At 56.6% G+C, this 18,475-nt stretch overlaps 1 protein-coding gene and 1 long non-coding RNA gene across 12 annotated transcripts in view; one reads left to right on the forward strand and one right to left on the reverse strand.

The window, feature by feature from the left end:
- HDAC5 (histone deacetylase 5) overlaps positions 1-18,475 on the reverse strand; it is a 37,276-nt gene that overhangs the window by 17,403 nt on the left and 1,398 nt on the right. For 5 of the 11 annotated variants that reach the window (XM_059877799.1, XM_005220826.5, XM_024979711.2 and 2 more), the window contains 2 exons: positions 13,768-13,978; positions 6,828-6,899 (listed from right to left, as the gene is read on the reverse strand). In XM_059877799.1, the coding sequence (XP_059733782.1) occupies positions 6,828-6,899; positions 13,768-13,789 (94 nt within the window). In that variant the 5' untranslated portion in view covers positions 13,790-13,978. Of the gene's footprint in view, positions 1-6,827; positions 7,339-13,767; positions 13,979-18,475 lie in introns of those variants that run through there. The other 6 variants (XM_010816322.4, XM_005220824.5, XM_024979712.2 and 3 more) reach the window with 2 other exon arrangements.
- On the forward strand, positions 12,706-13,601 carry LOC132343083 (uncharacterized). Its single transcript, XR_009491759.1, has 2 exons — positions 12,706-12,784; positions 13,155-13,601. It is a non-coding gene; the product is annotated as an uncharacterized lncRNA (long non-coding RNA).

Raw genomic sequence — 18,475 nt, forward strand, 5'->3', positions numbered from 1 at the left:
AGCTGCCGGGGCTCCAGAGAGATAAGACATGCAGTGGAGCTTGGCACAGAGCCTGGGAAAATCTCAGGAGGTACTGGTGGAGGCTATTAATGGCTCCTGACATTTTTTGTGTGTCCTGGACCACTTCGGCGGAGTCTATGGACCACTTCTCAGAATGTTTCTAAAATGCATGAAATAAAATACTCGGGATTCCATGGGGACAAGTTCATAGATGGCCTGAATTCTAAGGAAGTCAGGCTCAGACCTCTGCCAGGATGAAGCCTTAGCTGTCTCATGTCAGACTGTCCCAAGGTCACTCTGTGGTCCTGTCCCAATCAAATCCCTTCCGGTGGGCCCCGCACAACACAAGCTGGTGTGGCTGGAAACTGGATCCCAGAGCTGGAGGAGGTACCCCTTGGGAGGAGCCTTCCCCCAAGGGCAGCATGTCTCTCCCGCCTCCCTTGCCTTGCTACCTCCAAGAAGGACCACACTGTCCTCTGAGGCTCACCCCCCAGCAGTGGGGTCCCTCCGTCCCTTCAAAGCACTTCTTAACTCAGATGAATACAAGTTTTGGTCTGTGCCCTTGGGGAACCAGGGTCTAGGGGTGGGAAAGCCTATAAAGGCATCTAACTTTTCTGTACCTGCTGCAGACAACACTCCTCTCCCCAGTACCATTCTACATCCTCCTGAGGCCAGGACTCAGGGGACCCTAAGCTCCCTCTAGTCAGAAGCAACATGAAACCTAGAGGGGTGGGATGTGGTAGGAGGTGGGAGGGAGGTTCAAAAGGGAGGGAATATATGTGTATCTATGGCTGACTCATGTTGACGTATGGAAGAAAACAACACAACATTGTAAAGCAATTATCCTCCAATTAAAAATAAGTAAATTTTTTAAAAAGCAACATGAAACTGATTTCAAAGACTCTTAGAATGTCACTGAAGGAAGGGCTAGCAGGATCCGTGACTCAACTCCCCCAGTTGACAGAGGAGTAAAGTAAAGCCAGAGTCGGAAGAAATTCATCCAAGGTCACCCGGAAAGGAGGCAGCAGGGCTTAATCCTGGGTCTTCTGGTTCTCTCTTGCTGCTGTTGTTTAGTCACTGAGTCGTGCCTGACTCTTTTGTGACCCCATAGACTATAGCCGCCCAGAGAAGGCAATGGCACCCCACTCCAGTACTCTTGCCTGGAAAATCCCATGGATGGAGGAGCCTGGTAGGCTGCAGTCCATGGGGTCGCTAAGAGTCGGACACGACTGAGAGACTTCACTTTCACTTTTCACTTTCATGCATTGGAGAAGGAAATGGCAGCCCACTCCAGTATTCTTGCCTGGAGAATCCCAGGGACGGGGGAGTCTGGTGGGCTGCCGTCTATGGGGTCGCACAGAGTCGGACACGACTGAAGCGACTTAGCAGCAGCAGCAGACTATAGCCGCCAGGCTCCTCTGTCCATGCGATTTCCCAGTTACGAATACTAGAGTGAGTTGCCATTTCCTTCTCCAGGGGATCTTCTGACAAAGGAATCAAATTCACTTCTCCTGCATTAGCAGGCGGATTCTTTACCACTGAGCCATCAAAGAAGCCCGGCTCTCTCTTGCCTTGCACCAAAAACCAAGAGAAATCTAGAAAGTTGTTTCTAAATTTAATGAGAGATGGGGCAGAAAGCTAGACTCTATGAGGGTTCAGGGATCCAGACGGGGCACCTGGCTGGCCCCCAGAACACCAGAACCATGAGTGCAAGGGAAAAGGGGACCAAGTGAAAAGAATCCCAGAAACCTTGAGGTAGACTGTGCCTCTCAAGGGCAGCAAAGTCTTAAGCATAAGGGATGCAGAGCCCTGGATGTTGTTATTGTTCAGTCGCTCAGTCATGGCCGACCTTTGCAACCCCATGGACTGCAGCATGTTAGGCTTTCTTGTCCTTCACTATCTCCCGGAGTTTGCTCAAACTCATGTCCATTGAGTCCATGATGCCATCCAATCATCTCATCCTCTGTCACCCTCTTCTCCTCCTGCCCTCCATCTTTCCCGGCATCAGGAACTTTTCCAATGAGTCGGCTCTTCCTATCAGGTGGCCAAAGTATTGGAGCTTCAGCATCAGTCCTTCCAGTGAATATTCAGGGTTGATTTCCTTTAGGATTGACTAGGGCCCTGGTGGAAGGCACAAATCATCTCTCACTAGTGAAGACGGAAGGAGTCACTGGTCTTGGGCTGCTCTCTGGAGAAGTAGCTTCACTTCTCTCAGCCCAGCCATTTTCAGGAACCACTCAGGCACTATACTAGAGGCAATTAAAAGGCACACTAAAGACATTTAGAGTCTGCAGCTGTTGCTGGGACTGCTTGCTCCACACCTGGGATGGACAGCAGGGGCCCCAGGGCAGGAGCTCTGTCTCTCCTCCACAAGCACAGCCCAGCCCTGAGCCCTGTGCCCTGTGTCCCTGGCCACTTGTCCTAATCCCCAACCCCGCTGGCATTTAGACACCTGCTCCCCAGGGTCTCAAGATGCCCTCCGTCTCAAGATTGCCAGGCTGCTGGGGGCTGGATTTGACTCTGACCACAGCAAAGGCCTCCATCCCTCTGTTCTAAGCCCTTCTCCCAAGAGTCCCAAAGTTCACCGAGGCCTTCTAGGGAGACAGGCGACACCCACTGGCAGGCTGCTAGGCCCCACGACCCCTGTCCACGGGACCCCTGTCCACAAAGCCCTTACGCCAAGCATGGTCTGAGCCTACCTACTCACATCGGAATCATCTGAGATGTGTTAAAAATGCTCGTTCCTGGGCCGCCCTGTGGAATCTGAAACTTAGGCTTGAGGGGAGCAGTAGTTTGGAAATCTGCATCCTAACATATCCGCTTGGTAATTCTGTGGCTGGAATTTGAGAAGTACTTTCTCACAGTGTCCCCCGGCTGGCGACACTCATTTCTGCTGCCAACCTGACAGCTGTTACAGCTGTGTGCGTGGACACAGTTAATTTGATTTCCTGTCTGGCAGCTGTGCAGCAGGGAAGGGACAGCTGAGGGTCTCAAAAATAAGAGGAGAGGATGAGGTAGGAGGGGATGGGGGCAGGGGAGACTGTCTGAATGGGATGACAGGGCGTTCAACTTTGTTCCTGAGCCAGCTTCTCTCCCTTGGGTCGAAATCCTTACACGGAGGAAAACAGCTGATCCAGTGGCCCCCAGGATTTAGAGAAAAGAGTCTCCTCTCAGAAACCTCAGGAGTCCGCAAGGCCAGACTGGTCTCTCTTGTCGAGGAGCACAAGCTTTGGGAGCACAAACACAGGCACACAACGTCCGGTGGTTCAGGCTGTGACTGTACAAGGGCCCCCGACTGAACGGTCAAGTTGGGGGCTGAAATCTAGCACATGCTCCAAGCATGCTAAGCCATCCACTCTGGTATGAGTATATAGCCACCTGGAAGAAAGGCTGCCTTTTAAAAATTTGCACAGGGAAGCTCTTGTGTAGGTTAGCGGTAGCCCTACACAAAAACCCGAGTCCAAAGCCCAAAGTCATTTACTCTGTGACCTTCGGCAAGTTCCATAACCTTTCAGATCTTTCTCAACTGTAAAACATAACTATTAATACCTTTCCAAAGGAAACAGGTAAGGAAAGCACCGATACCCATCATTTAGTACATTATAATATTAATTTCCTTCCCACCTAGTTTCGCCCTTTCCATCGTCCCACACCCTGACACCTACACACCCACCTACATAGCCAAACTTGGAATGGTATGAAGAATGTGAACAAGAATGTCCAGGGGAGAGGACTATCTAGGGGTGGTCCAGTAGCTAAGCATCCGAGCTCCCAATGCAGGGAGCCTGGGTTCCATCCCTGGTTAGGGATGCTGCAACTAAGAGTTCACATGCCCTAAGACCTGGTACAGTCAAATAAATAAATAAATTTTTTTTAAAAAAAGAAAATCTAGGGGAAACCCCAATACCAAACACAAACCCCACGGCACTTCCCAACATCCACAGCATTCCTTCCCGGCATAAGCGGAATTCACACCCTCCCTCACTAGGGAAAGAGAACTCCTCCTCCATGCCTGCTTTTAACATCCTGCACATTGCCCAAGCAGCAGCTCTGCCCAATCCAGGCCAGAGGGAAATCCAAGGCCCAACAGAATGGAGGCAGGGGAACCCCCAGCACCACATCCCTGGGAATCCCACACCCAGAGTTCAATCTCCTGGGTATCCTGAGCCGAGACCAAGCCTGGATGAGAAGGGTGCCCATTGTGGGCTGTTGGGGGAGCCAAGGCAGAGACCCCATCCATCAGGGAAGCCCTGACAGGACTAGCAGAAGCTGTGGTTTGTCCCCCTCCTTCAACAGGAATAGTGGAGAGCACCCGGAATCCTTCATGGGCTCGCCTGCCAGGACTCTGGCTCACCCACTGGGGCAACTTACCATATCTGTCTACTCACCCAGAGGGCCAAGCCTGAGAATAGAGCCCAAGGATCCTGCTGTCAACCAACCCCGGATGCCAGCCCCCTCAAGCAACATTCATTCATCCATGTGCCAGGCACTGTGCTAAGAGTGTACAAGACAGTCCAGAGAGCCAAGGGTGCCCCTCAAATAGGATTCCAAAGACTTGCTGCTGGAGTGGGCAAAGAGCTCAGGGCAGACGCCCACCCTGGAAAGCTCCCCTTCCTCAAACACTAGGGTTGGGGAGGCCAGGCGACACACACTACCCACGAAGTGCTCCTGGACACCTGCCTTTTTAGCCACAGGCTTTTGCATCCCGTCTGGAGACTGATCAAGAGATGAAGAGAGGGGGTGGGGCGGGGAAGGGGGTGGGGCGGGAGGAGGGGATAGTAGGGGGGAACACCAGGCTGCCTGGCCCTCATGGCTGTGTTTATCCGGGGTGGATTTTTTTTTTTAACCCAAAGGTTAAAGCGTTTCTATTTGAAACATCTATTTACATTCCAGAGTCCAAAAAAAAAACAAGGCAGCCGAGATCCAGGCCTATATCTGTCCCCAGCCGCGTCACAGACACAGCATCAGAGCTGCACAGGGGGAACATTCTTAGCCCTCTCCCCGAGCCGCTGAGGTGACTCACGCCTCCCTCCTGCCAGCATGGACCACGCCACCGCTCAGAAGGCTAGGCAGTGCGCGTGTGTCGGTTTCGGTGGGGGGTGGGGGGGCCCACAAGGATCTAGAGAGCCGGGCTGGCTGCGGGGGCCAGCGGGGGTCTATGTAGAGATGGGGAGCCTTTAGGAAAGGGATGGGGGCAGCAGGGATCCAGCCTGCAAAGATTCTGGGGTCCAACTTGAAAGAAGAAGAAAGGACATGCTGAGGAGGAAACTTCAGGCCAACGGCCAACTGCTTCTGGAAGGCAAGGAACAGTGGGAACAGGGCAGGATGGGTGGACTGATACGGCATTTGCCAAATGGGGTAGAGCGGCTCCCCCAAGCAGAGATGCTCTGCACAGTCATCCCTTTGCTCTTCAAGAGACCATTTTGACTCCCAGGGGGTTCAAGGCAGAAGTCAGCAGATAGGGTCTTCAGCTAGAGCTGTAGGCTCGACTGGACCAGGGCTAGACTGGCCCCCTGTGTTTACACCCTTCCCAGGGGACTATGCAGACTCTGCACCACTGGCCCTAGGGTTTCCGTCCCATCCCAGAGGCCTGCACAGCGGGCATCCTCAGGGCTGGTCCCCAGGGTTATGCCACGACCTCAGGAGACCGCATGGGCATCCCTGCCCAGGCAGATGGCTGGCCTTGTTTGAAGGGTTTTCCAATCTTCCCCAAACCTTCATCCTCTGACACATCTCAGTCCAGCTGCAACCTTATCCCTGGACAGCTTAGAGCCAAATCACGGGTGCCTCTGCAGGCACATGGCTCCCACCTTCCAATCCAAAGCCTGGGACCCACACCCACCTACCCAGAGGCAGACTCCCCATACATACACACACAGACACCCACACCCACACCCAAGTGCCAAGCCACTGCCAGGAGGGGCCAAGCAGGCATGGGTCCAGCAGGCCCCTCCCTAGAGGAAGCATCTGGTGGTGCCGGCCTGGTGAGGAGGCTGTGCCAGGAAGGCCTGATGCTGCCAACAGGTTCCTGGGAGGGAGAGAGGGAGTGGCTCAGCCCTGGGGGATCCCACCCCCAGCCAAGAGTCCCTGCTGAGAAGGGGGCAGGGTTAGGGAGTCCTCAAGCCCAGTGAGCCTGAGTAACATTCCTTCATCCTCATGTGTTGACAATAAACCAAGGCCTGGGGGAAGCAGAGATATGGGGACGGGGGTGGTCAAGGGAGCTAAGGCTCCCAACATCCCAGGTGCCAGCCTCTGCCTAACTCAACCAGACTCCTCCTCCTCGATCAGACTGGACAAGCCTCCTCCCTAGGTGTCTGATTCCCAGGATACTCTCACCTATGGACCGGCAGAAATCACTGCAATGGACCCTCTGACCCCAAGAACCCACCAGAGGAGCCGGCGGGGTGGCGGGGGGGAAGCCTTTATTCTTATGGACACTCCGGCTCTAGTTTCTTCTCTTGTCCAGACCTGGGAAGCAGACGGCCTGGAGGCAGGTCACTGACCCACTTTCTCCCCTCTTGACCACGGTGCCAACTAGGCCAGGACCGTCTAGTAATCCACAGCCCCCAGCAGTGGATGCCGACCCTGCCAGCGGCCAAAGAGATGCTGCGCAGTGCAGCTGGAGGGCGTGGTGGGAGGGCAGGTCTAGGAGAGCAGGGAAGCCCACCTCAGAGAGCACACCTCCCCTGACTGCACACATTCTCAACAAAGACCTCCAGAAAGATCTAGGCAGGACCCCAGCTGGGTGAGACCTGGAGCCAGACGCTCAGCCGCAGAGACGAGGATGCCCAATGGCAGAGGGCAGGCGGGGACACGGAGGCACTTACCTGTCACGGGGATGCCGTGCAGAGGGGTCCGGGGCAGGATTTCCAAGGCTGGTTCCCGGCCTGGCATCCCATCTGCTGAAAAACAGGATTCCGTTTCATAGATGGTCTGCAGCATCTCCACCAGCCCCTGAGCCTTGGGCACTAGCAGCATGCCCAGGAGGGGCCGCCCGAGGCGGGGAGTCAGCCACAGGGAAGGTGGTCGGGTGGGGCCCTCGCGGCTGCTCAGGGGCTCCCTCAGGCCACGGCTACTGGGACCAGCACGATGGGGAGGTGCTTCATCCGGCCTGGGCACTTCTGGTGGCAGGAGGAGCCAGGAGCCCCAGAGCTACGGGCCCAGTGCCCCTCTAGAGGGGCATCCGACCACTGGCCTCTCCAGAGGTCCCAGGAGCGGGGTCTGGCTGAGCACTCAGGGGACAGGAAGGGGAGCTGGGCAGGCAGGCGGGCTCTCTGTGTTCCCTCCCAGCCCTGGGTGACAGCTCTGGGCCCGGCTCCCTGCTCCTCCTTCCCGAATGAGCCGCCGGCAGCTGGCAGGAGACTGAAATAGCAGTTGGGGGAGGGCCCTGTCTATAAATAGGTGGAGCATGCTCAGGGAGCCGCCGGCTGACTGCCAGGAGCCCAGGCCTGGCGGAGGCCCCATGGCGGGGGGAGGGGGAGGCGCGTTCCACCCCAGGAGGAAGCGCCAGGGAGGGGGATGGGAACCGGGAAGAGCATGCACTCAGGGCCAAGGCCACAGAGCCGGGTGGCCAGAGGCTGCGCTGGGGCAGGGCTCGGGCTGGAATAGCCACACATCTGGGAGCAGCTCTGGGATTGCTTTTGGCAGACAAGGGGCTAGAGCCCCAAAAGCCCGACTCCGTCCTCTATGTTCCCTCGCACCATCCAGAGCAGATAAAGCAACTGAAGGGGTCTGGACAGGTGGGCAGACAGGGCCACCAGGCCAAATCGTGCATCTTCCCGGTAATCCTAACAGCCAACGGGAGCTGATTTACCTTCTGCCCTCTTTTAGACCTGGGAGGTGCCTCCCCGCCCCCCTTGACCAGCAGGGAGATCCCTGAGCAGCAGCTAAGTAGTGGCTCCCTCCTACCTATTGGGGTGTCACTTCCAGAGGCTGCTCAGCTTCCTTCCAGGGGGCAGAGAGACCCTTCTGGGACAGGCCTCACTCCACCCAGAGAAGGGAATCTGGGAGCACCTGCCTGTGCTCAGACCACAGGTAGCTCTTCCCGCAGTGAGTGCAATGCTAAGTAGCACATAGATCACTTCGTTTATTCTGCACAATGACCTCAGGAGAAAGGTGCAGACAGGGAAACAGAGGCACAGAGAGATGAAGTCACTCAGGTCATACAGCCGCTTGAATGGTAGGGCTGGGACATCTGAAGTTCATGTCTGAGCTCTAACCACCACAGCCCCTGCTTCCTGCACAGGAGGCACATGAAACTGCCCCAGGGTTTCCAGAAACAGGTACAATGACCACCCCCCACCCCGGGACCCAGGTAGGCGGAGACCTGGGGTTGCAGCCCCTGTAAGAAGAGTTGAGGGGCTGCCAGCATCCAGCCCTTCCCCATCAGCCTCAGGCCTGGCACAGCAGGGCCCGCTCCTGAGGCCCTGCTGGGACCTAAGACTGGTGTGCCATGAGGACTGGTGTGCCATGAGGACTGGTGATATCCCCACCTACGCTTCCCACTGCTGGCCCATCCCTTCTCCTGAGGTTGTGCCTCCCACTGATACAGAGATCCCACTTGGCCCCCTGACCTCACTGGAGCCTTTTAATAGCCTGGTTATTCCTGGGTCTGTGTCCCCCTCCCCCTTCCTGATGTCACAGCTGCTATTTTGGAGCCCCCTCTTGGCCCCTCCTTGCCCCCAACTCTAGGCATGGAGCCAGGGACACCTGTCCTCTCCCTGGACTGGATGACCTCACCCTCCCGTCGGGAGCCCAGGAGGAGCTGGCCAACCAAGGACACGAGAGATGTGGCTCCTGCCAGCTGGGGAGAGCAAAGGGGCCTCCTGCCCTCAGGTGGAGAGATCACATGGATGGGGAAGGGGCAGAGGTGGGCTGTCCCAGGTGCTAGACTGGCGGGTAAGATGGGTATGAGGGAAGCTGGAGGTTAACAGGAGCTAAAGAAAGCTCTGAGCCTCAGCTTCTTAGTCAGGACAGACTCCAGAAAACTGGTGATGGAGCAGTGTTCCCCACAGGGGTCTGGAGCTGGTGGACACTTCAGAGTAAGTCTGGGGACTCCATTCGGCACAATGCACCCCAAACTCATCCTGGCCAACCAGGCTTCCCAGAAAGCAAGGGGAGGGAAGGTCAAGGTCTCCTCAGCAGGGTGACAGGCAGCAGTCTCGATGGAGCCCAGAAAGCTGGGGGCAGCAGCCCATCCCAGCCAAGACTCCACCCACCCACGCTGAAAGCAACCAGAAGGGCTGGCTAGCCCTGTCCTGGCTCTCTCTCTGCCTGCCCCAGGCACAGGAGAGTATGGTAGGGGAACCCTGTTCTGGAAGAGAGGAAATCATCAGTTACAATGACTCAAAAGGCAGGGCCCCCGGAACGTGGAGCAGTCAGAACCCTAAGGAAACACAGCTCCCTGTTTAGGGAAGCTGAGAGCCCCCGGGAGGCTGGGCACCCAGAGGTGGCCAGAGCCAGGGTTTCAGGGCAGTTCCCAGCACTGCTATGACTTTCAGCAACAGCTTGAAGTGGGAAGTAAAGTGTCAGACACAGCCAGATGATCCTCAGCATAGTTCCCAGAATCCTTCAGGGCAATAAGAGAGGAGGCCTGGGATGGGGACAAGTTTCGTTTTTTTTCTTCTAAGGTTCAAGTGATGCAACATCTTCCTAACGTCTAACCTCAATCCTTCCTGCTTTATAGCTCCTCTCCTCCGGGTTCATGTCTCTTTTCCATGCCCCCTCCCCAGCTCTCCCGTGCATGTGTCACCCCACCGATCTTACAGAGCACCCACCAAGAACGGCTCACAGTAGCCTCATGAAAAGCAGGCACCATCCCCTCCAGAGCCACCATGACCTCATTTGCTCCCTCCCTCCCTCAGAGGCTGGGCTCAGGCCTCCTAACCCTTTAAATGTGGAGAAGGAGAACCTAAAGTGGTTCCTTGAGCTTGCGAAGGCTCCCATCTTCTGGGCCCAAAGGCCGGGGTGGGGCCCTGACTGTAAGGAAGAAAGTGAAATCTGCTTTGTGCAGAGTATAAAAGCCGAGGGCTGTGGGGGGAGTGCAGGATGCAAGCTGCCATGGGGCCCTGGAGGCAGGCCTGCCTGCCCTCCAGTTCTCTCCTGTCCTCGGAGTCAGTCATGCTGGAGCCTGTCAGCATGGCCCGGGAGCCGCCATATGCCAGGTCCCATGCTGGGTGCTGGCTAAACCCTCTCATTTGAGACCCAGCCCAGAAAAAATGTGAACACCTACTGTGGCATCTTCCACATCCCCTCAGGGTTGACCCTGCCTCCTCCGACTATTCCATGCTAAGCCTTCAATCCCTTTGGAATGGTGGGACAGGGGAGGATGGCGCTGATCTCAATCTACAGTGAGTTCAGAGGCATGCCAGGGGGCATCAAAGTGGAGAAGGGACACCAGAGTCCACTTCCCAGACCCCTGCCCCATGACGCCTGTGACCCACTTTCTCTTCCTTCCCCGGCGGCACAGAGGCAGAGGCTGAGCCTGAGGCTGGGAGGCAGGACGCCGAGGTTCCTGGCTCCACCCCACGCCTATGCCCCAGTTTCTCTGGTCACCCAGAAAGGAGGGGGCAGCCGGGAAAGGGAAGGAGAGAAAGTGTGCAGCGAGCTGGGAGGTGCTGGGCAGGTAGGTATTGTCATGAAGCTTGTCTCCCTCCCACGCTGGGGCTAAGGAACCCGGCCGCCGCCTCCTGGGGCCCTGTAGCCATCTAGACTGGCTCAAGAGGCGGGCCTTCCCAGTGCCCACGCCTCTTGGCCACAGCACGGAGGACAGGGCAGAGAGGGACCAGAGTGGGCCCAGGCCCCAGGATAGCTCCTCCAGGCTGGCAGGGGGCACATCCTGTCAGTCCTTCACACCCACTGATGGGAGCAGGAGTGAAAATGAAGCCTCAGTCCTCAAGCCTCCCGGTGCCTAAAGAGAAGCCAGATATCAGGGAGTGGCCTCCTCAGGGAAGCGGGCAGCCCCATCAACGGCCTCTGCTTGTCCTCCCAGGACTGCAAAAGAGGCAAATCAGGTCAGATGCTGGCATCTGGCCCAGCCCAGAGGGAAGTGGATCAGCTCCCACTCCCCAGGGAAGACTGGGGAGCCCCAGAAGTAAATCTCTCGAGATCTCCACCTGCCACCCCTCACCTGGAAGACACTTTCTCACTAACTTGTCTGCTATGAGGGCAGGGATGGATCATCTCCTACTTTTCTTTTCCAAACAGGAAAGCTCCTGCCCTGAGACCAAAGGAGGGAAACTGCCCCTCACCCAGGCCTGCCCTTCTGAGTCCTGAGGAAGAGAGGGGTGAGTCTTCAGGGACTTGGGAGAGGGTGGGGTGCTCAGAGATCTGGGGAACTAACCACTCTCCTCATCCCCACTTTTAGCCCCAGGCCTGTGGCTTCACGCTGTTCCTAAGCTCCCTTCGAGGGACACCAACTACAACTCGTGGTTTCATTGGACTTGCATGGAGTTCAAGCAAGCAGTTTCCAGGCTTTTGCCAGGTGCCCAGCACCCGCAGCCTCAGCCCAGATGACACCCTGAGCTCTGGGAATGGCAGATGTTGGGCCCCTCGATGGGGGAGGCTGTGCAGAAGTTGGCTCACTCCCCCAGTCAGAGCAGCTAGAACTCCACATTGGGGAGAGGAGGCCTGGAGCCCTGGAAAAACTCAGTAGGAAGGGCCTCGGGACGCTGCCCCTGAAGAATGATCCCAGTCTGAGCCTGGCAACAGTCCTAAAACCAGCTTTCCAAACTCTGGCCCCCTGTCCTTCTTCTTCCTTGCTGAACACAAGCAGACGGCATCTCCCCCTGCTGGGGGGAGCGAGAAAGCCAGCCAGGAGGCGCGGCCAATTCGATGGGCCCCTCTCGGCCAGGCTCAAGGTTGATGGACCCCTCAAGCCCCTGCCAGCTCTGGGACAAACGGCTACATGGAAGATTCAGCCCACCTGCATCTAGAAAAACCCCTCTGACCTGATCCAGCCGAGGTTGATCGTCTTAGCCTTTCACTGTAAGGCACTAAAATCCCAAAGCTGGAAAATGTCCTTTTGGAGCCACCAACAGATGCCTCTGGCCAGCTCCCGTTCCCCTGGCCACCAGTTAGACCCCAGGCCTGGTGTGCCTAGATATGGCTCCCAAACAGGTCAGTGTTGTAGCTCAGTTGGCACTCTTGTTAGGCACAACCAACCCTGCGAGGGGCAGCATCCAGCTGAGATGGCCAAGGGACTGTTGAGAACCCACCAGGCCTCTCCTTCCCCTTCACCAGCCCAGCCTCATAGGAGGAAGCAGGAAGTCAGAGTAGCCCACCCTCCAGCACCAGAGTCACACAGACCTCTCTACGTCTAATGCCTGGAACAGCCCCTGCAGGGGAAACGAAGGCAGGCATTAGCAGGAGGTTCGGAGGGGGGACCACAATCCCAGCGGAAGGGGGCCCATCGACAAAGCTGACTTGGTGAATCTCAGGAGCCCAGCCTTCCCCAGCTGGCATTCTACTCTGTCTTGTGCCCGGACGATGTCACAATGGAAAGGGCAACAGGAGGGGGCACAGGCTTAACCAAAACAAAGGTCACAAAGCCAACCAATCCCACCAGCTTCTGGCTTCCCTGAATCTGTTGGAAGCCCTGGGACTGTGGTCAGGGCCACACGTCACCAGCACGCGGTCCTCACGACAGGAAGCCACCAGATCGAACACAGTGATGATGACGGGGAATGAGATGGGCCTCGACTCCTCCCTGATCCTGCTTTGCACCGTCCTGCTAACTGGTTTCAGTCTCCAGGCCCTAGTTTCCCTGTCTCTAAAAGAATGAAAGGTATCTCCCACCCCTGTAGAAAAAGATGTACTAGGAAGGGCTTGGGGGGTGGGGGGTGGGGTGGTGGTTAAAGTTGAGCAAGATGGACTCTGACCCTTTTAAGTCTGTGCCGAAGGAGACAGCCAAGGAGGGAAAGCAGTTATTACTCTGACCACACTGACCCATGACCCCCCTGTGAAACCCCTGAGGGTCCAGCTCAGGCTGCTTGGACACAACCACATGGGCAGACATCCAGACTCACCCGTGCACAAAGCTGCCTGGAGTCCCACCCACAGACTATTTCTGGCAGCACTAGGCAGGCTCCTAGGAGCAGAGGGGAATAAGAAATCTCAGAGTTGGAGACCCCAAATTAAGAATCTCCCCTGTCCAGGGCATGTCTACTTGGACTCAAAGAAGAGAGCCAAGTCTCCTCTGCCAACGTGTCACTGCCCACTCCTCACCCCAAAGCCACTCATCCCAGCACAGGCTAAGGCTGGAGGCCTTGCAAACCTCCACCAAGAAAAAGAGTATGGAACACAGAGTATGGAAAAAAGTATGGAACTTCAGCCAGAAGAAAGGACACCACCACGACAAGGAAGCTGGGCATTCAGCTATCAGAGGGAACTTCTTCCAACATTATCCCCAGACCTCCCAGAGGGGCTCAAGAGCACACAGCCCCCTTACCCCTGCCTGTCTTGGTGAACAGGGGCAGGGTGGCATGGAATTGAAAGCCCCTGAGTCAAGAGGGCCAGCCTGGGATCACAGTTGGACCCATGCCCTCCCAGGGCTAGGCTGGACCATCAACCCATCAACTTCAGGTCTACCCCTTAGTCAATCACTCCAGGCTTGCCTCTGTCCTTTTCTCACTATGCTTCTCCACTGCTGACCCCTCATTCCCTTATGGCTCAGACCCTGAAGATCAGCTGGCCTGGGGTGGATATACCCATACAGCCCATTACATCCAAAACCACCCCAGGTGCCTTCTCCAGCTTCCCAACTCTTACCCGACTCGGTGGGAGAGTTCATGCCGGCTCTGGGCCTGCAGGAAGCTGGCGTTGGGGGCTGGGACGGGAGGGGGTGGAGCTGCGGTGATGTCAAGAGAGACAGACGATAACAGACAGACGGACGGGACAGGAGCCCGGGGCCGCTGTGCCTCTAACGCCCATCCGAGGCCATCCTTCGGGGCGAGGCAGTCAGGCATTCAGAACGGCATTCCTGGGGAGAGATGGAGCAGGGTTAGCGGGCCCCAACTCAGGAACCTGAGAGTGGAGGGAGACCTTGGAGCTTGTCAGTTACACCTAGGGAACAGACGGAGGGCTACCTGCCCAGCAGCACAGCACTGGACCAGACCTAGTTTCTTCTCTTTCTAACTGGTGAGACTGCCGGCTCTCATGGGAAGGGAAATGGCTACGGTAACCACATCCAAACTCCCTTTCAGGTGACCATGTCCACTGTCAGGTGGGGACACCTTGGAGACTCCCAAGGGTGCCCAATGCGGGATAGGGTATGCGCCAAGGTAAAAGTGCAGGAAGGCTTCTGAACTCTGTCCAGGGCAGTGGAGAGACGCAGGGCTGATCTGGAGCCCCTCAAAGAACTTAAGGGCGAGACTGGTCCTCCAGCCCCACAGCCTGAGCTTGGTGCTCATCTTCTCCCTACTCCCGGACCTTGACGTCACCCAACCCTGAAAACGCCACGTGCTTCTTTCTGTCTTGGTCTCCCCCATTCAACAATAGGTTGCCCTCAGAGAAACAGGGCAACAACTGCTCTTTCTCTACCCATTAACCATGCTGTTTCTAAGAATTTCGAAAGACGGACACATTTATCCCACATCCGGTGCCCTCTGGACTAGGGGTCCAAGGCCTGCACCCAGGGCCTTGCATGTGTTGTATAGGTTGTGCCCCACGCAACGAGGTCTGAAACCCAGCCTCTGTTCTGCCTGCCAAGCTACACAGGCTGAATCCACCCAGAATAAGGGACGCTGTTTTCCAGTTTGTACAAAGACACCAAGAGACCCAGCAGCAGGCCTGCTGAGGCCAGTAGAGTAAGAGAGGATGTCCCAGTATTACAGAACCATGTGTCTGCCAACTGTCTCCACTCCTCCAGCTCCCCAACCCCCTCTGGCCCCACAGCTAGCCCTCAAGCTTCAGACACTATACACGCACCCACCTGGGCCCATCCCTAAAGAGTTCATGATCCACCCTAGACATGATCTCATTCATTTTTCTCCAAACGAAGGCAGGCCTTCCAACACCTAGTGAAATGGAGGGAACAGGAAGCAATAGGCAGGGCCCAAGTTTTAAACCCTAACTCTGTTCCCAAAACTAGGAAGAGGCAGTCACTTCTGCCCCTGGACAGCCTACCTCCTGTCCGGATTAATTCTTGGTAAACTTTGCATTCTCATCAAGGATGGCCAGGCATGAGGTCCATACGGGGCCGAGGAGCCCAGGACTCAGCCATGGCAGAGATACAAGAACACAAACATTGACACACACACAGGTGTACTGCACATATACTAGGAAGATCTCAAGTCTTCTACTGCCCCCGGGACTGGCCAAGGGACTGTTGAGAACCCACCAGGCCTCTCCTTCCCCTTCGCCAGCCCAGCCTCACAGGAAGAAGCAGGAAGTCAGGGTAGCCCACTCTCCAGCACCAGAGTCACACAGACCTCTCTACGTCTAATGCCTGGAACAGCCCCTGCAGGGAAAACGAAGGCAGGCACTGGGAGGAGGTTCGGAGGGAGGACCACAATCCCAGCAGGAAGGGGCCCATCGACAAAGCTGACTTGGTGAATCTCAGGAGCCCAGCCTTCCCCAGCTGGCATTCTACACTGTCTTGTGCCCGGACGATGTCACGATGGAAAGGGCAACAGGAGGGGGCACAGGCTTAACCAAAACAAAGGTCACAAAGCCAACCAATCCCTGACTCGGTACCCAGGGAAAGGTGCGCTCAGATTGGGAGATGGGAGTAGGCCGAGAGAAGGGGCTGAATGGCTCCCAGCAGGCACAGGTGTAGGGCAAGGTCAGAAGAGGCTGTGCAGGGTTGGGGCCAAGCTCAGGAATGCAGCAGGTGGGGCTGTTGGTGCCCTGGCAGGGCCCGCGTGGGCAGACAGCTCAGCCCATGCCCACCCCAGGGCTGGCGCCCGGTCCTGCTCACACCCTTTCCCGTGGGCTGGGGAACACAGGTTCAGAATTTCCCACGATTCCCAGCAGCCCGAGTGACCCAGCCCGTCTCCTCAGTGAAAGGAACCTCCACAACAGGGCTCTCAGGAGCGGCAGAGTCTCCACTGGCCAAAAACTAGGTTAAGATCCGCCCTGAGCCCCCATCAGTCCTCAACCCCTGGAGAGAAGAGGAAGGGAGGGGCTCCCAGAACTCCCAGGAGGCTCCGGGCTCTGAAAGGCTGCACTCCGGCCCACCCTACCGCATGTAACAGGACCCCTGGGCCCCCGTCCACCTGCAAAGAGTGTCTGCCAACACTCCCAGGAAGCCTCCCTGGGAAACAAAGCAGCATTCACTTTGATCGTTCATGGGGACAGGCATAGATATTTGACTGGGGGTGGGGGGAAGGGCTGAAGGGGGAAAAGGGGAGCTTAATGGTGAAAACCTGAGCTGTCTGGTCCCTCCTCAGCCGGAGAAACTCACTGCTGACCACTGATATAGGAAGGTCGGGGGCGGGGGGCAGTTGGGGACCAAGAGCTCCGTGGCTCCCTGCACGGGAGCAGTGAGCAGCCTGGCTTCCGTGACATCACAAGCAGGAAGACCCCAGGGTCCTGTCCGCACCCCCTGAGAACTCTTGTCTTCCAGTCAGACCTCTGTCCCACTCCAGGATCCAAACCCACCTCCCACCTCCAGCCAGGGCGGCAGAAAACCAGCTGCATCTCACCCTACAAGCTCATGGCTAAGCCGGGGAAGGAAGGGCAAAACACCCTAGGGTGATACGCCTCACTCCACTCAAGAGGCAATACAATCTCCGGTGGAGGGTGGGAGGAGAAGGGCAGACAAGTGAGGGACAGGCAAGGATGCGCTGCCTCAAAAGCCCCAAGTTCACAATGCAGCCCCACAAGTATTTCATCCCTCAAGGAACCTGAACTCCACCACCACGAGGCAGTTCCCTCTCCCAACACACCAGCTCCAGCCCTGCTCAAGACAGGCCCAAGTCTTGAGCACTGAGGCCGGCCAGGGACCCCTCCCCTCCCAGGTGAGCTGTCCAGACCAAATCCTGTGAGACTACTCCCAGTCTGAGATGTGCCCCCAAAGTCTTCATCAGAAAGCCAGGAGCCCAAACATCCCATCCTAAGGCACAAAGGAACTCTCATCTTGACCCCTCCTGACCAGGGCTCTGGTTGATCACTTTCTCCAGCCTGGAGCCTTCCCACAAGCTGGCCCACCAGAAGCCTGGAGGCTGATCAGAGCCAGGAGGGGTGGCTGACTTGGATGTCAGGGCCCAAACTAAAGGAGGGGGGAGGGCGACAGGGGAGGAAAAAAGGCACCAGGCTGACAAATTCATTTTTGCAATCGGCCCATTTCTGTTTGTCTGCTCAGACGCAGCTCCAGGCATCTGCACAAGCCAGATGGAGGGAGGCTGCTATTTCTAGAAAAAAAAGATGGGGGGTGGTGAGAGGGGAGGGAGGGATGAGGCAGAGGGCAGAAGACCGGGTCTGTTTGCCCTAAAACCTCAGGCAGAAGGATACCCCCTCACCAGCAGTACCAGACAGGGTCCCCATTCAAGAAAAGGCTGGGGCTGGGGCTGGGGTGAGGTGGGGTGGGGGAGAAGAAAGGCAGAGAAAGTTTAATTAGCCAAAGTCGGCTACAATAGGCCTCCTCACGGGCTGCATCAGGTTTTCATTCATGAGCAAGCGACAGTGCTCCAAAAATGCCAAGAACCGCCCCCCCTCGCCGTCTCCCCCCCACCCCCCACCAAGAGGAGTGCGTCCTCTAGCAGGCTGGCTGAGCCTGATGCCGTGTTCCAGACATCCCTCCTCAAAGGGATGTGAGTAGGAAGAATTAATTATTAAAGAGCAGCTGGTACTTCAGCACCAACTGCACTCCCCCCAGCTCCTATAGCTGTTGCCCCCCTCCTCCCTGCAGAAACACAAACTACCCGTGCCCCCCCCAACATCCCCAGGCCCCATTTCTAAACACACAGCTAACATGCCACCCCTAGGGAAGGGAAAGCAAACCTTTGTCTCTGCAGCTACTTAGAGTGGGTGGGGCATGTGATACTGCCAGCCACCCCCCCACCCCCACCCCGTTACTCCATCCAGCCACAGAGGAGGGTATACTGGGAAGGGGAGGCTGGCACAGAGCTAATGTGCCCTCCATCCTTGCCCCCAAGTAAACTGCACCCTGTATCTGCTCTCCGGCCCCACACAAGCATACCTTCCCAGGACAGAGTGGAGATGCTGGGGACCCAGTCCTCTAACTTAGAGACCCCCCGCCTGCCTTGTCTGGACACAGCCCACAATCAAGTCCAAGGGGAGAAAAGCAAAGGGAGGTTTCAAGAGAAGGGGCAGAAGGCAAACCAAGAGCTCCCCAAGCTTTGTGTTTAGGACGAAGAGGAAGGAGGGAAGACTGAAATGAAAAAGCAGGCAGCCCCCAACATGGCTCACCCACCATGCCCAGCCCAGCCCAGCGTCTCAACAGCCAGCACAGGCTGAGGAACTCTGGTGCCTAGAACTCAAACGGAGGACCCTTCCTGCCTACATCCTCTAAACC

The sequence above is a fragment of the Bos taurus genome, chromosome 19 (genome assembly GCF_002263795.3).
Source record: "Bos taurus isolate L1 Dominette 01449 registration number 42190680 breed Hereford chromosome 19, ARS-UCD2.0, whole genome shotgun sequence".
In the NCBI taxonomy this organism is placed as follows: domain Eukaryota; kingdom Metazoa; phylum Chordata; class Mammalia; order Artiodactyla; family Bovidae; genus Bos; species Bos taurus.